Source organism: Falco naumanni, chromosome 20 (assembly GCF_017639655.2).
Source record: "Falco naumanni isolate bFalNau1 chromosome 20, bFalNau1.pat, whole genome shotgun sequence".
Taxonomy (NCBI): domain Eukaryota; kingdom Metazoa; phylum Chordata; class Aves; order Falconiformes; family Falconidae; genus Falco; species Falco naumanni.
In genome coordinates, this window is record NC_054073.1 from 4,203,926 (window position 1) to 4,225,167 (window position 21,242).

Sequence of the window (21,242 nt, forward strand, 5' to 3'; positions counted from 1 at the left end):
AGGGCCTGGGTCCAGCGAAGCGGCAAGAGGGGGGGGGCGGCATCAAACCGTCCACAATAAATATTTTATTTACAGTGAGAAGAGGACCCCACGGAACCGGAGCAGCCAAGGGGGCAGCCGGGAAGGTGCGTGGCACCAAGCCCACCCAGACCGGCTGCTGGCCCCGGGGATGGGACAGGGGGGGTCCCAGGGTGCAGCCACATGCCCACCCATGGGCGCCTTCAATCCAGCCAGACACCCATCATCATGGGGGGTGGCGCAGACCCCCTCCGGGGCTGGGCAGGGTGGTCCCCCGGGGGGGGCGGGGGGGTTCACAGGCACTCGTGCAGCACCTGCGTGTTGGTGCAGTTCAGGCAGCTGACGTGGCAGCACCAGTGGAAGGTGCAGTTGCAGCGCTCGGTGACACGCTGGGTGCGCGTGCGGTACCCGCGCCCACAGCACAGCAGCTCGCACCCATCCAGCCCTGGCGAGGAGCTGTTGCAGAAGCGCCCGGCCGTCCCCGCCGTCCCCGTTTTCCCGCTGTAGGTGCAGAAATTGGGTGACTTCTCAAAGTAGACGAGGTCATGGGGCGAGGGGGGTTTGTGGGCCGGGTTCTCGGGCTCCAGGTGATGCAGCTCCACCCGCGATGCCCGGTTGCTGCCCTTGTTGCCGTAGATGACGCGGGAAGCGCCGTCGAAGCGGTCCTTCAGGACGTCACCCACGGCGCGGAAGGTGGGCAGCCGCATCCAGCACGTGCGGACGGTGCAGGAGCCCGACATGCCGTGGCACTTGCACTCCTGGCGCATCTCTGAGAAGACCGTCTGCAAGGGGGGAGGGGTGTGAGGTGCTGTGAGCAGGCTGGGACACCCCCTCCCCACCAGGGGACCACCGTGCTCCTGCACCCCACTTCCCTGCAGCATCACATCATGCTCATCCTGCCCAAAGCTGAGTGGGAAACATTTCTCCGACAGTTGCCAACCCATCCATGGGGACAAGCTGGGGGTCTCGGTGGCCCCTGTCCCCATCCCCCCTCTCCGGGGCTGCCTGCAGCCCCCTGTGCCCTCACCATGCGCCCGGCCTCGTTGTTGTGCAGGTTCATGAGGAAGCGCAGGTCCCGGCCCTTCTCGCTGGAGTCCACAAATTCCCGCCCGAAGAGGCGCCCGAAGTCGATGTTGTCACTGCAGCCCCCCCAGTGCCAGTCGGGACCCCCGGGACCACGGCGCCGGTAGTCACAGGTGCAGGATTCAATGGAGCCCTCGGAGCAGGACCGTGCCACCGAGTGCGTCACGCCAGCACTGGTGATGGCAAAGATGAACGCTGTCTCCCGGCAGCCTGCGGAGGGGAGCGGGACCTCAGGGTGCTGCCAGAGTGGGGAGGGGGCACCCACCGGCACCCCTAACCCATAGCCACGCCGGGCTGATGATGGGCTGGGTGCCAGTGCTACCCCACGGTGAACCAGGGCTGCTTGGCCACACATGCCAGCTTGGGGGTACCACGGCGGGGATACGGGGAGCCCCGTGCCGCCTCCCGCCACCCCATAGCCTCACCCCGGTTGACGATTTTGCCGAAGATGTTGGGGCCCTGGGAGGTGGGGCAGTTCCAGCGGCGGTTGCGGAATTGCCACTTGCACTCCTTGATGGCGGTCTGGAGGCCGGAGCTGACGCTGTGCAGGATGCCGGGGTTCTGGCGGATCAGCTTGCGTTGCTTGCGGCTCAGCAGCTGCAGGCTGGGGTCCAGCACCAGCTGCACGTTCTTGGAGTCGGTCAGCAGGTTGGTGGACGAAGCCACATTGATGATGCCCCTAACGGCACAGCCAAGGAGGGTGATCACCGAGGGGGGGGGGGGGGAGGGGGTCCCCAGCAGCCCACTCCCCACTTCAACCCCACCCCCGAGGGTCTCCCTCAGCTCCTTGCTGCTACCACAGCATCCTCTCCCCCGAGCATCCCCCACAGCCGGCACCCACCCGGGGGTCACAGCCCCGTGCATCCCCCTGCGTTCCCCCATCCCCGGGGTCAGCGTAGCCACCACCGTGCCGGTGTCAAGCCCGGTCCCTCCACCCCGGTCCCGGTCCCGGTGGACTCACCACCACCGCCCGCTGTTGTTCACCGCCAGCGTGTTGGAGAGGGAGGAGAGGGCCAGAGCCCAGAGCGCCCGGAGCGCCAGCCCCAGCGCGGCGGCTCGCATGGCTCCGGCACCGGGAGGCCCCGGCAGAGTGCGCGGGCGAGCGGCCGCCGGGGTATTTATGGTGCCGCGGAGCCCCCGGCCCGGCCGCTACATCCACGCGTGTTTCCGGACGCGCGGGGCGGGCGGCTCCGCTGAGGGCGGCCGCGGGGGGCCGCGGGGAGCGCCGGCCGGCCGGCTCGGAACCGCTACCGGCACCGGCTGCAAACCGGTGGCCGGTGCACCAGGGGTGGCGTCGGGGGTGCGGTGCCCGGCGCTCCCCGCCCGGTCCCTGGAGCGCGGCGTCGGGCGCTGCTCCGTGCGCGGTGCCCGGTGGTCCGTGCGCGATGCCCGCTGCTCCGTGCGCGGTGCCCGGTGTTGGCTGCTCCGTGCGTGGTCCCCGGTGCCCGGTGCTTAACGCTCCGTGCGCGGTGCCCGGTGCCCGGTGTTGGCTGCTCCGTGCGCGGTACCCGGTGTTGGCTGCTCCGTGCGCGGTCCCCGGTGCCCGGTGCTTAACGCTCCGTGCGCGGTCCCCGGGGACTCCCCGGGGTGGCGGCGCGGCTGGACTCGGCTCGGCGCGGTGGGTGCGCAGCGCTCAGCACCCGGGAGCATCTTCCAGCCCCTTCCCTCTTATAGGGGCGGCGCGGAGGGTCCCCATGGGCCTGTCCCGCCGAACGGGGCCTCCCCGCGTCCTCGCCCTAACAATGGGGAGCGGCGGAGCCACGGCACCTCTTATGGGGCGGCCGGAGCGGCGGCGCCGGGCCTGTCCGTCACGGCCCGGATTAGCCCGGCGGGTGGCTGCGCCCCGGCCCCGTGCCCAGACAGGGGGACGGGGGGGGGACCCTGCTGCCGCCCCCCCGCCTGGCCCCGCCGACACGCCGACACGCTTTCCCGGTACCGGCCCCGGTTGGGGGGAGCCTGGCACGGCTCGGGACAGCTCCCGGTGCAAGGAGGAGCGTGTCCTGGAACGGGCCGGGATAGCGCTGGGAGCACGGAGGGAGCGGGGGCCGGGGATAGCGCGGGATCTCCCGGGACAGCACGGGGGGGTGGAGTGACGGGATCTCCCGGGATAGCTCCGGGAGCACGGGAGGGGCAGAGTCCCGGGACAACCCGGGCCGCACAAGGGAGCACGGTCCCGGGACAGAGCGGGGACTCGGTCCCGGGACCCCCGGGTTTGGAGGGGGCGGGGGGAGCGGCGGGGCCGTGCAGCACCCCCCGGGGCACGGGACCGTCGGGGCCGCACCGATTGCCGGTGCCGGTCCGGAGTCCCCGGACCCCTCGCCCGTCCCGGCCACCGCCCGTCCCGGTCCGTGCCCGGCGCGACGGGGCGGCCGCGTCCTCCCACCGCTCGGGGCCGGGTTGTCCCGGGCCGGGCTGGCTACGGACGGGGCCCGACGGTCGCCCGTGCACCCCGGGCCCCCTCCCCACCAACGTGCCCGTGGACGCCCACGGCGTGTGCGACCCCCGTGGGTGCGGCACGGCCCCGCACGGCTCCCCTGCCCCGGGGGACCCGGCGTGGGTCGGCACCGAGCGGCAGAGGGAGGAAGGGATGGACCGGGGGGAGAGGGATGGAGGGAGGGATGGAGGACGGGAGGTGATGGAGGGAGGGCGGGGGGGGGGGCCTGACGGGGGGGGGGCGGGGGGGGGGCCCTGGCGTGCCCACGGTCAGGGCACGGTGACACCGGGCAGGTGCTGGCACTCGTCCCGGTGGGGACGAGGGTCTCTCCCTGCTGGGGACCCGGGGGGGTGGGCAGGTGTGAAGTCCCGGGGCTGGGGCCGGGGGGGTTGAGCTGAGCCCCCCGTTGTGGCGGGGTGCGGGGGGGGGTAATCTCCCCGCGGCGGTTTCCCCGGACCAGTCATGCGGGGCCGGATTAGCCCCGCTCGCCCGTCACGGCCCGGGGCCGCCGCTCCCGATTTCAATGCAAGGACGGACAAAGCCCGGGCCGGCACCGGGGGTGGGGGGGCTCGCACCGGGTACCCCCCCCTCACCCCTTTCCCCGGTCCGGGAGGGGCCCGGGGCCGCCTGGGGTCTGCTCCAGGACGGCGTCTCCCGCCCCCCCCTCCCCGGTTCCCGGCCGGGCCAGGCGGTGTCCGCGCCCTCGGGCCGCCGCCCCGTCGGGGCTCCCGGGGCTGAGGTCACCGGCCGCGGGGAGGCCCCGGGGCGCGGCCGGGAGGGCCCTGCCCGGGGCCGTGCCACCAGCGGTGGGGCCCAAACACGACCCCCCACCCACGCTGCTTCATCCCGGGACCCCCCCGGGGCGTCCCCACTCCCCGGTTCCCCCCTCTCAGCACGCCTCGCCCCCCCCCGCCTCTCCCGCTGCCCCGACCCCCCGCCCCCCCTCAGGTGTACCCCCCCATCCCCTCTGCTTTCCCCGCGCAGCCCGACGGCAGCCCCGGGGGGTGATGCTCGGGACAACCCCCCCCTCCCCCCGGCTCTGGGGTCTCTGCGGGAGCCCGGCGGTGCCGAGCGGCTCCCGCAGCCGTCGGGGGCGGTCGGTGCTGCCGGTGCCTCCGGGGTGGCCACCCTTACCTGGCCGGGGTGGAGGGGGGCAGGGGGGGGGGGGGGCTCGGTTTCCCGTCCTGCCGCACCGAGCAGGGACGGACAGACAGCCGGGGGGATGTGTGAAACCGGGGGTGCCCCGCACCCCGCGCCGGCCCCTTCCCGGCCCCGTGAGCACCGGGGCAGCCTCGGTACCGCCGGTACCGCACCGGGGCGGGGGGGGGGGGGAGGGGGGTCACTGAGCCCCCCGTGCTGTTATTGGGGTCCTCGCCCCCCCGGGAAATACAGCCCCCCCCCCCCCATGTACACACACACCCCGGGACGGGGCTGGTATGCCCCGGTTCTGCTACCGGGGGGGGGGCGCGTTGAGGGGGGGGGGGTGGTCCATCAGCCCCCCCCCTTCAGTGCAGCCCCCCCCGCACTGCTGCAACCGCTGCCATGGAAACGTGTCGCGGTTCTCGCGAGCTCCGCGGCCCCCCCTCCCCCCTCCATCCCTGCGCGCGCCCCCGGGCCCGGTGCGGGGTTGGGGTGCGGGGTGTGTGTGCGGGAAACGAGGCGGAGGGACGGGGGGGGGGGGGGGGACGGCGGAGGGGGGGGGGGGGCCGGCACCGGGCGCTCTCGCGAGATCGGCGCGATCGGGCCTCCGCTTCCGGCGGCGGGAGCGGTGCAGAGTCAGCTGCGGGCGGGGGGCGCCACCGGCACCGGCACCAGGTGCGGGGGGGGCCGCCGGGAGGCGGGGGGGGGGGTGTCCGCCCGGGGGCGGGGGGGAGGCCCGCGGCGCCGTGAATCGGCGGGTGCGCTGCACCCGGGGGGGGTGTGGAGGGGGGATACCGCACCGGGGGGGGTGTCGGGGGCTGCGGTGCGTTTGGGGGTGCAGGGTGCATTGGGGGTGCGGGGAGGGGGGGGGGGCAGCATCCCAGCTCGGGGAGGGGGTGTGCGGTGCAGCGGGGGGGCGGGTAGAGGCCGTGGGGCGGTGCGGCGGGCGGGGGCGGGGGGCGATGCGGCGGGGGGGGGCGGTGATTTGAGGGGGGATGCAATTCCTCCGGGGGGGGGGCGGTGCGTTGGAGGGGCGCAGGGAGAGCAGGGGGGGGTGTGCTGTGGTCCTGGGCGGGGGGGCGCAGTGAATTCGGGGGGCGTCGCGCCGAGGGGCTGCGGGGGGGCGGGAGTGGGCGGCAGCGCAGGGGCGGGAGGGGCGGGCTGCGGAGCGGGGGGGCGGCGGGGGCTCCCCTCCGGGGGGGGCCAGTGGGTGAGGTGGGGGGCGCAGGGGGGGTGTCAGGGCCAGGGTGGGGGCTGTGTTGCGTCCCCCCCCCCCGAGGAGGGCTGGGATCCGTGCCTCAGTTTCCCCCCACGCAAAGCTTTGACCTGTCCCCTCATTGGGTGCAGCGTGGGGGGGTCCCCAGCACGGCCCCCCCATATCGAGCCGCACACAGGGAGCATGTGGCCCCATCCCAGACCCCCTGCTTGGGGTCCTCAGAGCCCCGCATCCCCCCGTAACGTGGGGATCCCCGCAGCCCCCTTGAAGCACGGGGAATCCCTGGAGCCCTACAGCGCCGCCTGCTCGCCCCCCCCCCCCCCGCCCCCCTCCCCGCAGTTCTCAGGGCCGCCCCCCCCCCCCCCCCCTCCCACCCCACCCCAGCACCTGCCCCGTGCCCCCGCAGGATCCGGCCTCGGCTCCGTCACCATGGGCAACATCTTCGGGAACCTGCTGAAGAGCCTGATCGGGAAGAAGGAGATGCGGATCCTGATGGTGGGGCTGGACGCCGCCGGGAAGACCACCATCCTCTACAAACTGAAGCTGGGGGAGATCGTCACCACCATCCCCACCATAGGTGTGCAGCGGGGGGGGGGGGGGGGGAGCCCCCGGGCGAGGACCCCACCCCACCCCATCACGGCTCCTGGGGAGGGGGGCTGGCGGCTCCGCGTGCCTCAGTTTCCCTCCGCTGTCGCTCCCCGCAGGGTTCAACGTGGAGACGGTGGAGTACAAGAACATCAGCTTCACCGTGTGGGATGTGGGTGGGCAGGACAAGATCCGGCCCCTCTGGCGGCATTACTTCCAAAACACCCAGGGTAGGTTCCCCCCCCCACCCCGGGGGGCTGCGGGGGGAGGAGGGGAGTAGGGGGGGGGGTCGCTGGGGAGCTGGGTGGTGGTGGGGCTGGCCGGGTCCTGAGCTCCCAGCAGCGCCCGCTCGCCGCCCCCAGGCCTGATCTTCGTGGTGGACAGCAACGACCGGGAGAGGGTGAACGAGGCGCGGGAGGAGCTCATGCGGATGCTGGCGGAAGATGAGCTGCGGGACGCCGTCCTCCTCGTCTTTGCCAACAAGCAGGTGGGGCTGGGGAGAGGGGGGGTACCTGGGGTGGGGCTGGGACCATCCCCGGGGTGTCGGGGCTGGTGGCTGGGGACCTGGGGTGGGACTGGGACCATCCCTGGGGTGTCGGGGCTGGTGGCTGGTGGTCTGGGGTGGGGCTGGGACCATCCCCGGGGTGTCAGGGCTGGGGGCTGGGGGCTTGGGGTGGGGCTGGGACCATCCCCGGGGTGTCGGGGCTGGTGGCTGGGGCGTCTGGGGTGGGGCTGGGACCATCCCCGGGGTGTCGGGGCTGGAGGCTGGGGGTCTGGGGTGGGGCTGGGACCATCCCCGGGGTGTCGGGGCTGGTGGCTGGTGGTCTGGGGTGGGACTGGGACCATCCCCGGGGTGTCAGGGCTGGGGGCTGGGGGCCTGGGGTGGGACTGGGACCATCCCCGGGGTGTCGGGGCTGGTGGCTGGGGACCTAGGGTGGGACTGGGACCATCCCCGGGGTGTCGGGGCTGGTGGCTGGGGGCCTGGGGTGGGACTGGGACCATCCCCAGGGTGTCAGGGCTGGTGTCTGGGGGGTCTGGGGTGGGACTAGGACCATCCCCAGGGTGTCGGGGCTGGTGGCTGGGGGGTCTGGGGTGGGGCTGGGACCATCCCCGGGGTGTCAGGGCTGGTGGCTGGGGGTCTGGGGTGGGACTGGGACCATCCCCAGGGTGTCAGGGCTGGTGTCTGGGGGGTCTGGGGTGGGACTAGGACCATCCCCAGGGTGTCGGGGCTGGTGGCTGGGGGGTCTGGGGTGGGGCTGGGACCATCCCCAGGGTGTCAGGGCTGGTGGCTGGTGGCGGGACTGGGACCATCCCCAGGGTGTCGGGGCTGGTGGCTGGTGGCGGGACTGGGACCATCCCCAGGGTGTCGGGGCTGGTGGCTGGTGGCGGGACTGGGACCATCCCTGGGCCGTCAGGGCTGGTGCCCCCCCCGGTGATGGGATAGCGCCCATCCTCATGGCATTGGGGCTGGTGTCCCCCGCCCGGTGACAGGATGGCGCCCATCCTCATGGCATCGGGGCTGGTGCCCACTGCCCAGTGACGGGATAGCGCCCATCCTCGTGGCATCAGGGCTGGTGCCCACCGCCCAGTGACGGGATGGCGCCCATCCCCGTGGCATTGGGCTGGTGTACCCCTCCCGGTGACGGGATGGCGCCCATCCTCGTGGCATCGGGGCTGGTGCCCACCGCCCAGTGACCGCCCATCCCCGTGGCATCGGGGCTGGTGCCCCCTGCCCAGTGATGGGATAGCGCCCATCCTCATGGCATCGGGCTGGTGCCCACCGCCCAGTGACCACCTATCCCCGTGGCATCGGGCTGGTGTCCCCCTCCCGGTGATGGGATAGCGCCCATCCCCGTGGCATCGGGGCTGGTGTCCCCCGCCCGGTGACAGGATGGCGCCCATCCTCATGGCATCGGGGCTGGTGCCCACCGCCCAGTGACCGCCCATCCCCGTAGCATCGGGGCTGGTGTCCCCCTCCCGGTGACGGGATGGCGCCCATCCCCGTGGCGTGGGGGCGGGCGCGTGACCTTGCCTCCCCCTGCCCCTTTAGGACCTGCCCAACGCCATGAACGCGGCGGAGATCACGGACAAGCTGGGGCTGCACTCCCTGCGCCACCGCAACTGGTACATCCAGGCCACCTGTGCCACCAGCGGCGACGGCCTCTACGAGGGGCTCGACTGGCTCGCCAACCAGCTCAAGAACAAGAAGTGAGCGGGTGGCTCCCGGCCCCCCTCCCCGTACCCCCGGCCCGCCCCCCCCCGGGGGCCGTGCCAGGTTTCCCCCCCCCCGCCCCCCCGGCCGCCCCCTCCCCGCCCCGGTTGGATTTTGCTTTCTTCTGGCACCGGTTGCTGTGGGGTTTTTCGCCTTTTTTTGGGGTCTCCTCGGTTCCCCCTCGGATCTCGTGTGTGCGTGCGTGGAAATATAGCTCTATATAATGTATGGGGGGGGCGGGGGGCAGGGCCCCGGGGAGTGGGTTTGGGGGCTGGGGGCCACCTTGGCGCTGCCCTGCCTGGGGGGGGCCGTGCTGGGGCACCCCATCCCTGTGCATGTCCCCGCACCCCTCGCCTTCCTCTGGACCAAATGTGGGGGCAGCGGGGCCGCAGGGGGCATTTGGGACCATACACCCCCCCCCCCCCTTCCCAGCACCCCCTCCCAGCCCCGCATACCCCACCCCCACCCCACCCCCCGGGGGTCCCACACGTCCCCGGTCCCCCCCCCCCCCGTATCACTTCGAGGCAGGTCTCCTCCCCGCAGCGTGACCCCCACAGGGGGGGGAGGCACGGGGCTGCTGGGACCCCCGTGGTCCCCCCCCTCTTGCCCGGGCCCCCCCCCCCCCTCCGGGTGCCTGCACCCCAATCCCATGCCAGCATAGTGATTGTATGTCCCTGCCCCTCACGGACGGATGGACGATGGCCCCGTACTGTCCCCCCCCCCCTCGGCACCGTATTTATACCCCCGGTCTGTGCTTGGTGTGACGTGTCGCTGCGGCTCTGCCCCGTCCAGGGACGTGTGTACTTGCCCCCCCCCCCCCCCCCCCCCCCCCCCCTCCGCGCCTGAGACGGTGGGTGACCCCTGGCCCCCCCTTGGATATTAAACATGTTTTATGTAGCGCTGCCCCACGGCTCTTCTTCTGCAGCTCCCCCCCAACCCCCCCCCCCCCCCCAGCTCGGGGGTCCCGTGGAGGGGGGACGGTGATGGACAGCCCCGGGCTGGTTTTAATTAGAAAGAGCTTAGCGGGGCGAGGGGGGCTGGCGGGGGGGCGAGGGGGGGCTCCCCCTTCCCAGGCTCATCTTTAGGGGAATATTGGATGAAATGGTAAATCCCATTAGCGTTAATCCCAGCCGGGGCGTGGGGACGGTGCCAGCGCTGGGATGGGCGCGAGTGGGGCTCAGCCCCCCGGTGTCACCCCCCCTCCATGGGCCAGGGGACCAACTGAGTCCCATTTAGGGTCAGCGCTGCTGCCCCCATCCCCATGTCCTCTCTGGGTTGGTGCCTGGGGGGGGGCGGGGGGCCCCCAGGACCCCCAGGACCCCCAGCAACCCCAGCCCCATGCCGGTGACACCGAGCCGGGGCACCCCCAGCCCCATGCCGGTGACACCGAGCCGGGGTACGGCGCTGGCTGCTTGGGTTCCTCGTGGGGCGGGGGCTGGGGTGGGGGTAACTGGGGTTCCCCAGTGGGCTGGGAGCCACGGTGCCAGCACCGTCGCGTTCCCACCGGCTGGGCCAGCGGCTTTGTCTGGCGGGGGCCAGCTCGGCGCTGACCCGGTGGCCCTAATCCCATTAGTGCCCCGGCCCCCAGCCGCCAGCCCGGCTTCCCCACCTCTCGGCAACCGGGGCTGGTATGTGGGTGCACCGGTGGGGCCGGCGTGCCGATGCCGTCGTCCGGGAGCTGCACCGGGGCCTGTGCCGGCATCGCCATCGACGTGGCCACCACCACCCTTCACAGGGCTAGCGCCACCGGCACGGGATGAGGGAGCCAGGGTGACACCCGGTGTGCAGGTGTGAGCCCCCCACCCTGAGCCAGGGCTGCTCCCTGTGTTCCCTGGGGGCTGGTGGCCCCCCAGGGACGGGGATGGGTGGGGGACTTTGGGGCGGGTTTGGCACGGCATGGCACGGCACGGCACAGCATGGGGCTGGCGAGAGGCTCAGCTGCCCTTGGCCTGCGCGCTGGGGGGGGCTGGAAGGGGTGCTGGGGTGCCAAGGGAAGGGATGCTTTGCACCTACTGGGGGCCATGGAAGGATGCTGGAGCTGGGTGGGTGTCAGGGATGGGTCCTGAACTCATATGGGTGCTGAGGAGGGGTTCTGGGCTTGGGTGGGTGCCGGAAAAGGGTGCTGGACCCAGGTGGGTGCTGGGGACGAGTCCTGGACCTGTATGGGTGCTGGAAAAGGGTGTATGGGCCTGGGTGGGTGGTCCTGGGCCCCATTGGTTGCCAGGGTGGGGGTCCTGGATGCATATGGGTGCTGGGGAAGGATGCTGGAGCTGGGTGGGTGTCAGGGATGGGTCCTGGACCCAGATGGGCGCTGAGGAGGGGTTCTGGGTCTGGGTGGGTGCCAGAAGAGGGTGCTACTCCAGGTGGGTGTTGGGTGGGTGGTCCTGGGCCCCGTTGGGTGCCAGGGTGGGGGTCCTGGCTGCATATGGGTGCTGGGGAAAAATGCTGGACCCGGGTGGGTGCTGGGGGTGTGTCCTGGACCCGGGTAGGTGCCGGTTTCCCCAGGCTTTGCTGCCGCCTGCTGGTACCGAGTCCCACCGGCGCCGGGACAGCGGGTGCTGCACCCAACCGGTGCCCCAGGGACGCCCCCGGCCCCCCCCCCAGACCCCCCCCTCCCCCCGCCGGGGTGGGCAGGGGCGGCCAGCTCAGCCCGGCAGCACCGGCCAGGGACCGGCAGTACCGGGAGCCGGGACGGACACGTGTCCGCACGCACCGAGGGGGTGGCCGGGCCCGCGGGGCGGGGCCGAGGGGCTGGGGGCGGAGCGGGGCCTCAGGACAGCCCCTGTCCCGCGGGGCGGGGGCGTGGCCGGGACCCGGGGGCGTGGCCCGGGGAGCTCCCGGGGGCCGGGCCGGGGCGGTCCCGGTGCCGCCGCCGCCGCCGCCGCCGCCAGCCCGGCCATGCCGTACCCCGCCACGCTGCTGCTGCTGGCGCTGCTGCTGCCGTCGCCGCCCGCCCGCGCCACCGAGAGCGAAACCGAAACCGGTGCCCGGGAGCTGCGGTTGGAGACGCTCGTAAGCCCCGGGGGGAACCGGAGAACCGGGGCTGGGTGGGGGCGCACCGGCCACCGGGGACCCCTTGGACGGGAAGTTGGGATGGGACGGGGGGGGACGACACCGGTGGCGCGGCGGGGAACGGGGGCACTGGGGGGGGTGCTGTTGCCCCGGGGGCGGAGCGGAGCCCGGCCTGGGCGGGGGGCTCACGGGGCACCGGGAGGAACGGGATGGTGGGGGGTGAGGGTGGGCGCCGGCAGGAACGGGGCACCGGGACCACCGGCTGCGGGGGGGACACACACTGGGAGGACCAGGCTGCCGCGGTGGAGCACGGAGCACCGGGAGGACGGGAAGGTCCGGGGGGGAGTCCGGCTCCCGGAGCGCTCCAGGGACCCGTGGGTACGGGGGGTGCGCGGAGCCCAAACCGGGGGGGCTGGGGGGCTCGTCCCGACCCCCCCCCGTGACTCCCCGTTGCAGGTGCCCCCCCCCGAGGGCTGTACGGAGCTGTCGGCGCCGGGGGACACGGTGCACATCCACTACACGGTGCGGCGGGCGGGAGGAACACGTCAGCACTGCGCGGCGCCGGGCGGGGGGGCGGGCGGGGGGGCTCCGGCACCGGCACCCGCGGGGGGGCCCGGGGGCACCGAGGCGGCACCGGGGTGGCACTGGGGTGGTACTGGGGCAGGCATTGGGATGGCACTGGGGAGGGTATAGGGTTGGCACTGGGGTGGTACTGGGGCAGGCATGGGGACAGTACTGGGACAGGCATTGGGATGTCACCGAGGTGGCACTGGGGTGGTAGTGGGACAGGCATTGGGATGGCACTGAGATGGCACTGGAGTACTACTGGGGCAGACATAGGGGTAGTACTGGGGCGGGCACTGGGGTGGTACTGGAGTGGCACTGGAGTGCCATGGGGATGGCAGTGGGGTGGCAATGGGGAGGGCATGGGGTGGTACTGGGGAGGGAATAGGGATGGCATCAGTGTGGCACTGGGGTGGGCATGGGGATAGCACTGGGGTGGCACTGGGACTGGCATAGGGACAGCAGTGGGACGAGCATGGGGACAGCACTAGGACAGGCGTGGTGGCAGCCCTGGGGCGAGTCCTGTGTGGCACCTGGGCTGGCATAGGGGTGACACTGGGACTGGCATGGGGGTGGCACTGGTATGGGCACTGGGACCAGCACAAGGATTATCCTGAGATAGCCCTGGCACTGGGAGCAGGATGGGGATGTCCCCGGGGGGGGGACCACACTGGGATCAGCACCAGTGTGCCAGTTGTCCTGATGCAAGGACATGTATGGGGACAACCCCGGGGCAGAACCGCCGCTGCATCCCCAGGGGTGGCCCCAGAGATGACCCCAGGGGTGGCCCTAGAAATGGCCCCAGGGATGACCCCAGGGGTGGCCCCAAGGGTGGCCCCAGGGGGGACCCCAGGGATGGCCCCAGAGGTGGCCCCAGGGGGGACCCCAGGGGTGGCCCCAGAGATGACCCCAGGGGTGGCCCCAGAGGTGGCCCCAGAGATGACCCCAGGGGTGGCCCCAGAGATGACCCCAGGGGTGGCCCCAGAGGTGGCCCCAGAGATGACCCCAGGGGTGGCCCCAAGGGTGGCCCCAGGGGGGACCCCAGGGATGGCCTCAGGGGTGGCCCCAGGGATGGCCCCAGGGGTGACCCCAGAGATGACCCCAGGGATGGCTCCAGGGGTGACCCCAGAGATGGCCCCAGGGATGGCCCCAGGGGTGACCCCAGAGATGACCCCAGGGGTGACCCCAGGGTGGCCCCAGGGGTGACCCCAGAGATGACCCCAGGGGTGGCCCCAGGGATGACCCCAGGGGTGGCCCCAGGGATGGCCCCAGGGATGGCCCTAGGGGTGACCCCAGGGATGGCCCTAGGGGTGACCCCAGAGATGGCCCTAGGGGTGACCCCAGAGATGGCCCCAGGGGTGACCCCAGGGGTGACCCCAGGGGTGACCCCAGGGGTGACTCCAGAGATGACGCCAGGGGTGGCCCCAGGGGTGACTCCAGAGATGACCCCAGGGGTGACTCCAGAGATGACCCCAGGGGTGGCCCCAGAGGTGGCCCCAGGGGTGACCGTGACCCCGACCCCGCAGGGCAGTCTGGAGGATGGCCGCATCATCGACACCTCGCTGAGCCGGGACCCGCTCCAGGTGGAGCTGGGCAAGCGCCAAGTCATCCCCGGTGAGCGGGGGGGCTGGGGGGGGGGGGTGCGGGGGTTAACCGGGCTGTGGCCAGGCCAAGGTGGGCTGTAGGAAGCCCCCAGCCCAGCCCCCCTCACCCTCTCCCCCTTCTCCTCACAGGCCTGGAGCAGAGCCTGCTGGACATGTGTGTGGGGTAAGTGGGGCGAGGGGGTGGGCAGCAGCCCCCTCCCGGTTTGGCGTGGGGCTGGCCCCACGGGGCACCAGCGCTGATGGCCTCTTGCCGCGGCAGGGAGAAGCGGAGAGCCATCATCCCCCCTCACCTGGCCTACGGCAAACGGGGCTCCCCTCCCACCATCCCAGGTAAGCGCAGCCCTTGGGGTCCCCGTGGGGTCCCCACCAGCCCCCCGCAGCCCCCCACTGAGGTTCTGTTCCCACCCATCCCAGGCGACGCGGTGCTGCGGTTCGAGGTAGAGCTGGTCGGGTTATACCGGGCCAGTTACTGGCAGAAGGTGCTGAACGAGGTGCTGCCGCTGCTGTGCCTGGGGCTGGTGCCGGCGCTGCTGGGGCTCATTGGGTACCACCTGTACCGCAAGGCCAGCAGCCCCAAGCTCTCCAAGAAAAAGCTGAAGGAGGAGAAGAGGAACAAAGCCAAAAAAAAATAAAGTCTTCCCCTCGGCATCCGCGGCTGCTCCGTGGCTGCCCTGCCCGGCTGTGTGGGGGACAGAGGAGGGGGAAGGGGCTCAGCACCCCCAAAGCTCCCGGCCCACTCAGCCAGCGTCACCTTGGTGTGGCTGAGGAGCTGACGCCAGGGTGGGAGGCGACAGACCCACGCCTGCCCTGACAAATCTCGGTGGGTCCCAGAAATAAGACCCCGGAGCACAGTTTTGGGCACAATTTCGCGCTTTTTACGGCACATCTGGGCAGTCGCAGTCTCTGCGGTGTCCCCAGGCCTTGCTCTGCGGGGGGAGGGATTGTCAGCTGGTGCTGGCGGAGCCGTGGATGGGGTCCCAGCAGGGATCCCCTCCCGAGGGGCTGTCGGGGGGTGCAGCACCCTGATGACCTTGTGCACAGCCCCCCTCTGGATGGGGCAAGTCCCTGGGGATGCAGCTCTTGCGCTCAACGGTGAGGAAGGGGTTGGGCTCACCCAGCACCTCCTCGCTGGCAGAGATCCCTGCCAGGTACTGCCGGAGCAGCTCCCGCAGATGTTGGTTCTTCTGGCTCAGCACCACCTGCTCCCGTTCCAGCGCCTTCTCCTCCAGCTTCACCTTGTTGAACCGCTGCCAGAAGCGCTCCAGCCCCACGTAGTCCCGCATGGCCTGGGCGAGAGGCAGGGAGGAGGGCAGGGATTCCCCACATGCCAACCAGATCGTCGCCAAGACCAGATCCCGATCCTCACACGCCAGTGGCAGTGCCTGGGATCCCAGCGCTGCCTCCTCACCTGAGCCAGGGGTTCTGCGGGCGTCTCCTCCAGGATTTGCCGGGTGTCCCGCTGCTCCCCCTCCGCCAGCGAGGACGAGTAGAACGGCAGCACCTTCTCCTCCTCCGTCTCCAGCCTGCGGCACATCTCAGCCAGCCGAAGGATGCGCTCAGCCTGGGGAGGGATGTCGGAGAGGGCAGGGCGGGAGGGGATGGTGGTACCCCTCTCTGGTGCTCCCCCTGCCCATGGGCCGCCAGCCTCACCTTCCTCACCACCCGCGCCAGCACCTTCAGGGCAGCGCCGCTCTGCACGGCGAGCCTGACCAGGCTGCCGTGTGCCTTAGCCCTGGCCTGGCTCAGCTCCCTCCGGAGCTCCTGGAGCTGCCCGAGGACCCTTTCCTTCTCCTCCCGCATGCGCCGGTTCTGCTCCTCACTTTCCCGGAGATGAGCCGCGATCCGGCTCTTGGTGGCTGTGACCAAGTCCTGGGGACAGGTGAAACGTGAGCAGCGGGACGGGGGTCTCTCCACTCCCTCCACCATCCCAGCCGCCACCTGGAGCTTTTGCAGCTTCTTTGCCTGCATCTCTATCTCCCTGGAGTTCTTCTCATCCTTCTGCTTCAGCGCCTCAAAAGCAATCTTCTGGTGCTTGGTGGCCTCCGCGTAGCTCTGCATGGCCTTCTGGAACTGCTCCCAGAGCACCTCCAACCTCCCACCCAGCTGCACGCGGCTGTACTGCTTCTCCTGCAGGCTCTGAGGTCAGACACGGGTACGGGTGACCCATCACCTCCCAAACCTCACGATATGCTCTGCTCACATGCCCTAAAAGGCTCCTCGCCGGTTCCTCCCCCTGCCCGTGCCTTGTTTTTGATGTCATCTCGGGCGCTCTGGAAATTCAGCATGGCCTCGTGGGTGTTCTCGGCGTGATTCTGCTCCATAGCCAGCGTCACATCCCGCAGGTGGCAGTTTTCTTGCTCGTGCTGCTCAAGGATGGTCCTCCTGGGGAAAACATGGGGCAGCTGCTGACAGAGGGAAGCCACAGTGGTCCCAGCTGCACCGTGAGAGGGCTCAGCACCTGGGCAGGATAGCCAGCGAGTGCCACTGCTGTCCCTCTCCGCCTTTCAGTCTCAAAGTCCCGTACCTCTCCGCCTCAAACTCCATCTTCAGGGCCTCCAGCTGGGCATTGTACCCCTCCTCCAGGCACATCAGGCGGCAGCGCTGGAGCTCCAGCAGGCAGTCAATGTTGTGCAGGTGGCCGCGCAGGGCATGGGCGTGCTGCTCCTCTGCCTCCTCCAGGTCTTTGGCCAGGGACTGCAGAGGTTGGGGGGGTCACGGGTGGGCTCCGGCCGCTGTCCCTGCCCCGCCAGCCCTGTGCTCACCTCGATGACGCTGTCCTTGCAGTCCATCACCCGTGTGAAGGTCTGGCTGAGTATCTCAATGTCCTGGTGCAGCTCTTTGGCCTTGGCCTCCCGCAGCACCGCCCGCCACTGTGTGTTGAGCTTGTGGAGGTTCAGGGTGCTGCTGTGCTCCTCTTTGGCCAGCTTGTCCTGTGGGGGGGGCATAAGCAGTGGGGAGGGGGAGAGGGGCTGGACGGCGTGGGGGGGAAACATGCTGCCAAGCAGTCCCCGGCCCCCCACGCACCTTCAGGAATCGGGTGAGCATCTTCCCTTTCTTCTTGGCCGCCTCCTCCTCAGCCAGCGCTTGGCTCTGCAGCAGCAGGATAGCATCCTCCGCCGCTATGGGGGCTGCCCCCTGCGGGCCGCGCTTCCCTGGCATGGTGGCTGGGCCTGGGCATACGGTGTGAAGGGTAAGGGGGCTGCCCGGGGTCCCGGCCGCGGCCCCTCCAGGGCCCCCACAGGCCCCGTTTCCCCCTGCCCACCTCATCTCCCCCTCCTTGGATCCCCCCAGGCACCCCCCGCTTTGTGGAACCCCCAGGCCCCATTATCCCCGCTCCTCCCCCGCCCCTCGGCGCCCCCTCCCGCACCACGGGGCCTCCAGCCCCTTCGTCCTTGTACCGGTCGCGCTCCCCAACACGCCCAGGCCCCTCGGCCAGCGTCCCACCGGTCTCCTGGCAACCACAACTTCCGTTCTGGGGCGGGAACAGGGTCACACTTCCGTCCGCCACCAGACAGGCGCCCCCTAGCTTGGAGGAGCTGCCTCGCACCCCAAAGGCCGGAACCCGGCAGCCCCCCGCCTCTCCGCTATTGGCCGGCATGGCGCTAACCTCCGCGGCGATTGGCGGGAGGGCGCCGCCGTGGGCGGGGCTCGGCGTCGGCGGGGTATATAACGGCGCTGCGGCGGCGGGGCGCAGGGCCGGCGGGCGGGGGGGGCGGCGGAGGCGCCGCGCTCTGCGCCGCCGCCATGCGGGAGCGGAGGCCGGTACCGGCGGCTCCGGCCCGCTGCAAGCTGGTGCTGGTGGGCGACGTGCAGTGCGGCAAGACGGCCATGCTGCAGGTGCTGGCCAAGGACTGCTACCCCGAGGTGAGCAGGAACCGGCACCGAGCACCGGGGACCGGCAGCGGGAGCGGGCGCTGACGCTCTCGGTACCGTTGCAGACGTACGTGCCCACCGTGTTTGAGAACTACACGGCGTGTTTGGCCAGCGAGGAGCAGCGGGTGGAGCTCAGCCTCTGGGACACCTCCGGTACCGGGGCGGGGATGTGTGTATGCACCGGGCGGGAGACAACCCTCCGGTACCGGGGCGGGGATGTGTGTATGCACCGGGCGGGGGACAACCCTCCGGTACCGGGGCGGGGATGTGTGTATGCACCGGGCGGGGGGCAGCCCTCCGGTACCGGGGCGGGGATGTGTGTATGCACCGGGCGGGGGGCAACCCTCCGGTACCGGGGCGGGGATGTGTGTATGCACCGGGCGGGGGGCAGCCCTCCGGTACCGGAGCGGGGATGTGTGTATGCACCGGGCGGGGGGCAGCCCTCCGGTACCGGAGCGGGGATGTGTGTATGCACCGGGCGGGGGGCAGCCCTCCGGTACCGGGGGATGTGTGAGTGCACCGGGCGGGGGGCAGCCCTCCGGTACCGGGGCGGGGATGTGTGTGTGCACCGGGCGGGGGGCAGCCCTCCGGTACCGGGGGATGTGTGTGTGCACCGGGCGGGGGGCAGCCCTCCGGTACCGGGGGATGTGTGTGTGCACCGGGCGGGGGGGCAGCCCTCCGGTACCGGGGCGGGGATGTGTGTGTGCACCGGGCGGGGGGCAGCCCTCCGGTACCGGGGCGGGGATGTGTGTTTGCACCGGGCGGGGGGCAGCCCTCCGGTACCGGGGCGGGGATGTGTGTGTGCACCGGGCGGGGGGGCAGCCCTCCGGTACCGGGGGATGTGTGTGTGCACCGGGCGGGGGGCAGCCCTCCGGTACCGGGGGATGTGTGTGTGCACCGGGCGGGGGGCAGCCCTCCGGTACCGGGGGATGTGTGTGTGCACCGGGCGGGGGGCAGCCCTCCGGTACCGGGGGATGTGTGTGTGCACCGGGCGGGGGGCAGCCCTCCGGTACCGGGGGATGTGTGTGTGCACCGGGCGGGGGGCAGCCCTCCGGTACCGGGGGATGTGTGTGTGCACCGGGCGGGGGGCAGCCCTCCGGTACCGGGGGATGTGTGTGTGCACCGGGCGGGGGGCAGCCCTCCGGTACCGGGGAGGTGGTGGGGGGTGCATGCACCCGCGGAAGGGCAACTTTCCGGTACCGGGGAGGGGGCCAGCTCTGGTCTCGGGGGTGGGGGCTGCAGGAGAGGGAGCCCCGCAATGGGGTGCGCTGGGGGGGGGGTGTGTGACTTGGTGGCCGCAGTGGGGACACGGGGGGCTTCCCTGGCGGGGGGGGACACACACAGATTTCTGGGGCTGGGGGGCACGGGGGTGCCTGGCTGTCAGGGAGTCCCTGGGGATTGGCCTGGGGAGGGGGGGCACAGACACAGGCTGGGGGGGGGGTACACCTGGCTATGCCCCTTCCTGCAGGGGGGGGTCCCCCCCATCACTGTGAGCCCCCCCAGGTAGGATACAGGGTGCCAGGGCCCCTGCACCCTCCCTGGGGGGCTGCTTGCGGATTGGGGGGGGGGGTGATGGGGCATCCTGGTATTGCCCCTCCCTGGGCACCCCTGAAGGGTTGGGGGGGGGGGGGGGGGGCGGCAAAGTGGGGGGGTCAGGGTAGCCCTGCCCTGGTGCTGCAGTGTCCCCCCCATCGGAGGGGGGGTCCCCGCCACCCGCGGTCCCCGCGTTGCTATGGCGATGCGCTGGCGCAGCCTCTTTGCTATTCCATGCACGGAGCGTCTGGGCTGCAAAACCCCTCCGAGGCCTTTCGGGGTCGGGGGCGGTGATGGGGGGGGGGGGGGCACCCCAATCACCCCCATCACCCCCCATACCTGAAAGGGGTGTGGGGGGGCACCCCACTGCCCCCACACCCCCATGCAGCGCCTCCCCTGCAGTCCCCAGCGTGATGCTGGTGGCCCTGGGGACCCCGTGGGGGTGGCAGCTCCCCCCCCCCCTCCTCGCATCCCAGCTGCCTGCGCCCCCCCTTTCCCTGCTGGTGGGGCTCCCCAACATGGGGGGGGGGGGTTGTTATATAAACACCGCGGGATCTATTTCCTGCTGCCTCGTTAGGGGCAATGATGATGTTAATGAATTGCACGGAGCGGAGGTGGCATTTCGGGGGGCTCTAGAGCTGTGTGCCCCCTCCCCCCCCCCCCCGTCTCGGGCAGAATGGGCTGTGCCCCTTTGCAAGCCCCTCCAGCCTGGGGGGCTGGGTCCATCGGAAGTGGGGGGTGCTGTGCAATGACCCCCCACCTTTTTTTTCCTTTTTTTTTTGTTCCCCCCCCCCCCCCCCCCCAGGCTCTCCCTACTATGACAACGTGCGTCCCCTCTGCTACAGCGACTCGGATGCTGTCCTGCTCTGCTTCGACATCAGCCGCCCCGAGACCCTGGACAGTGCGTCCAAGAAGGTGATGGAGGGGGGGTTTAAGCCCCTCTGTGGGGCAAGGGGGTGGTGGTTTGGGGTCCCCTGGTGCTGACACCCACTCTGTTCCCCCCCCTCCCCTCCCCCACCACCTTTTAGTGGAAGACGGAGATCCTGGACTATTGCCCCAACACGCGGGTGCTGCTCATCGGTTGCAAGACGGACCTGCGGACGGACCTGAGCACCCTGATGGAGCTCTCCCACCAGAAGCAGGCACCCATTTCCTACGAGCAGGTATTGGGGGGGAGGGGGGGGCGGTGGCATTGGGGGTCCTTTGTGGGGGCGGGGGGGGGGGGGGGTTTGGGGGTGTCGCATCACCCTGACGCTGGGTTGGCTTGCAGGGCTGTGCGGCGGCCAGGCAGCTGGGAGCAGAGAGCTACCTGGAGTGTTCGGCCTTCACCTCGGAGAAGAGCGTCCATAGCATCTTCCGGACCGTGTCCGGCATCTGCCTCAGCAAAGCCCCCCCGCAGCCCCCCAAAAGCCCCCCCGCAGCCTCTCCAAGAGACTCCTGCACCTGCCCAGCCGCTCTGAGCTCATCTCCTCCGCCTTCAAGAAGGAAAAAGCAAAAAGCTGCTCAGTCATGTGAAGGGGGTTGGGGGGGGGGGTGTGAAACCCCCTTCTCAAAGCCCCCAGCCCCCCCTGAGTCCCCAGAGTGGGGTGGGGGGCTGGACAGGGCCCTAGAGCCCCCCCCTTTCCCTCCCCCCAAGGAGGATGGGGTGTCTGCTGCCCTCCCATCACACTGCTTCCCCCCTCCCCCTGCCTTCCCAGTATGGGGGGCAGCCCCCCAGGGAGCTGCTGTGGGTGGGGGGTGGGGGGGGGAGGGGGTGGGCTCAGGGAGGGGGCTTAACAGCTCTTCCCCAGCCCCCCCCACCCCCAGCTGCATCCTGTTGCCCTCCACCCCATCCCTCATCTGCTGCTTGGCCCTGGGGACCCCGGTGGGGGAGGGGGGGGGGGCCGGGGGGGGGGGTGGGGGGGGCTGTTTTATGGACTGTGTTTGGGGGGGGGGGGGGGGGGGAGAATGTCTCTGTTCCATGGTCAG

General features: G+C 71.4%; 5 protein-coding genes across 5 annotated transcripts; 3 read left to right on the top strand and 2 right to left on the bottom strand.

The window, feature by feature from the left end:
- Nucleotides 1–311: 311 nt before the first annotated feature.
- Nucleotides 312–2,163, bottom strand: WNT1 (Wnt family member 1). The gene is made up of 4 exons (XM_040577906.1): nt 2,063–2,163; nt 1,527–1,780; nt 1,046–1,311; nt 312–800 (listed from the first exon to the last, which is right to left on the bottom strand). The coding sequence occupies exons 1-4, from the start codon at nt 2,161–2,163 to the stop codon at nt 312–314; spliced, it is 1,110 nt and encodes a 369-aa protein (XP_040433840.1).
- A 3,073-nt stretch (nt 2,164–5,236) lies between these two features.
- On the top strand, nt 5,237–9,516 carry ARF3 (ADP ribosylation factor 3). The gene is made up of 5 exons (XM_040577948.1): nt 5,237–5,350; nt 6,298–6,468; nt 6,596–6,706; nt 6,839–6,963; nt 8,527–9,516. Exons 2-5 carry the CDS (start codon nt 6,321–6,323, stop codon nt 8,686–8,688), a joined length of 546 nt encoding a protein of 181 aa, XP_040433882.1. The 5' UTR covers nt 5,237–5,350; nt 6,298–6,320; the 3' UTR covers nt 8,689–9,516.
- Nucleotides 9,517–11,554: 2,038 nt separating this feature from the next.
- FKBP11 (FKBP prolyl isomerase 11) lies at nt 11,555–14,516 on the top strand. Its single transcript, XM_040577912.1, has 6 exons — nt 11,555–11,700; nt 12,157–12,222; nt 13,791–13,878; nt 13,998–14,031; nt 14,128–14,198; nt 14,283–14,516. The coding sequence occupies exons 1-6, from the start codon at nt 11,587–11,589 to the stop codon at nt 14,498–14,500; spliced, it is 591 nt and encodes a 196-aa protein (XP_040433846.1). The 5' UTR covers nt 11,555–11,586; the 3' UTR covers nt 14,501–14,516.
- Nucleotides 14,517–14,598: 82 nt separating this feature from the next.
- CCDC65 (coiled-coil domain containing 65) lies at nt 14,599–17,325 on the bottom strand. The gene is made up of 9 exons (XM_040577914.1): nt 17,267–17,325; nt 16,893–17,038; nt 16,631–16,798; nt 16,393–16,562; nt 16,112–16,250; nt 15,807–16,004; nt 15,519–15,737; nt 15,277–15,429; nt 14,599–15,154 (listed from the first exon to the last, which is right to left on the bottom strand). Exons 2-9 carry the CDS (start codon nt 17,025–17,027, stop codon nt 14,813–14,815), a joined length of 1,524 nt encoding a protein of 507 aa, XP_040433848.1. The 5' UTR covers nt 17,028–17,038; nt 17,267–17,325; the 3' UTR covers nt 14,599–14,812.
- A 230-nt stretch (nt 17,326–17,555) lies between these two features.
- RND1 (Rho family GTPase 1) lies at nt 17,556–20,854 on the top strand. Its single transcript, XM_040577911.1, is given in 6 exon segments — nt 17,556–17,732; nt 17,807–17,894; nt 20,080–20,189; nt 20,303–20,437; nt 20,545–20,686; nt 20,689–20,854. Coding segments are annotated over 6 exon segments (696 nt in total). The 5' UTR covers nt 17,556–17,612; the 3' UTR covers nt 20,790–20,854.
- Nucleotides 20,855–21,242: the final 388 nt, after the last annotated feature.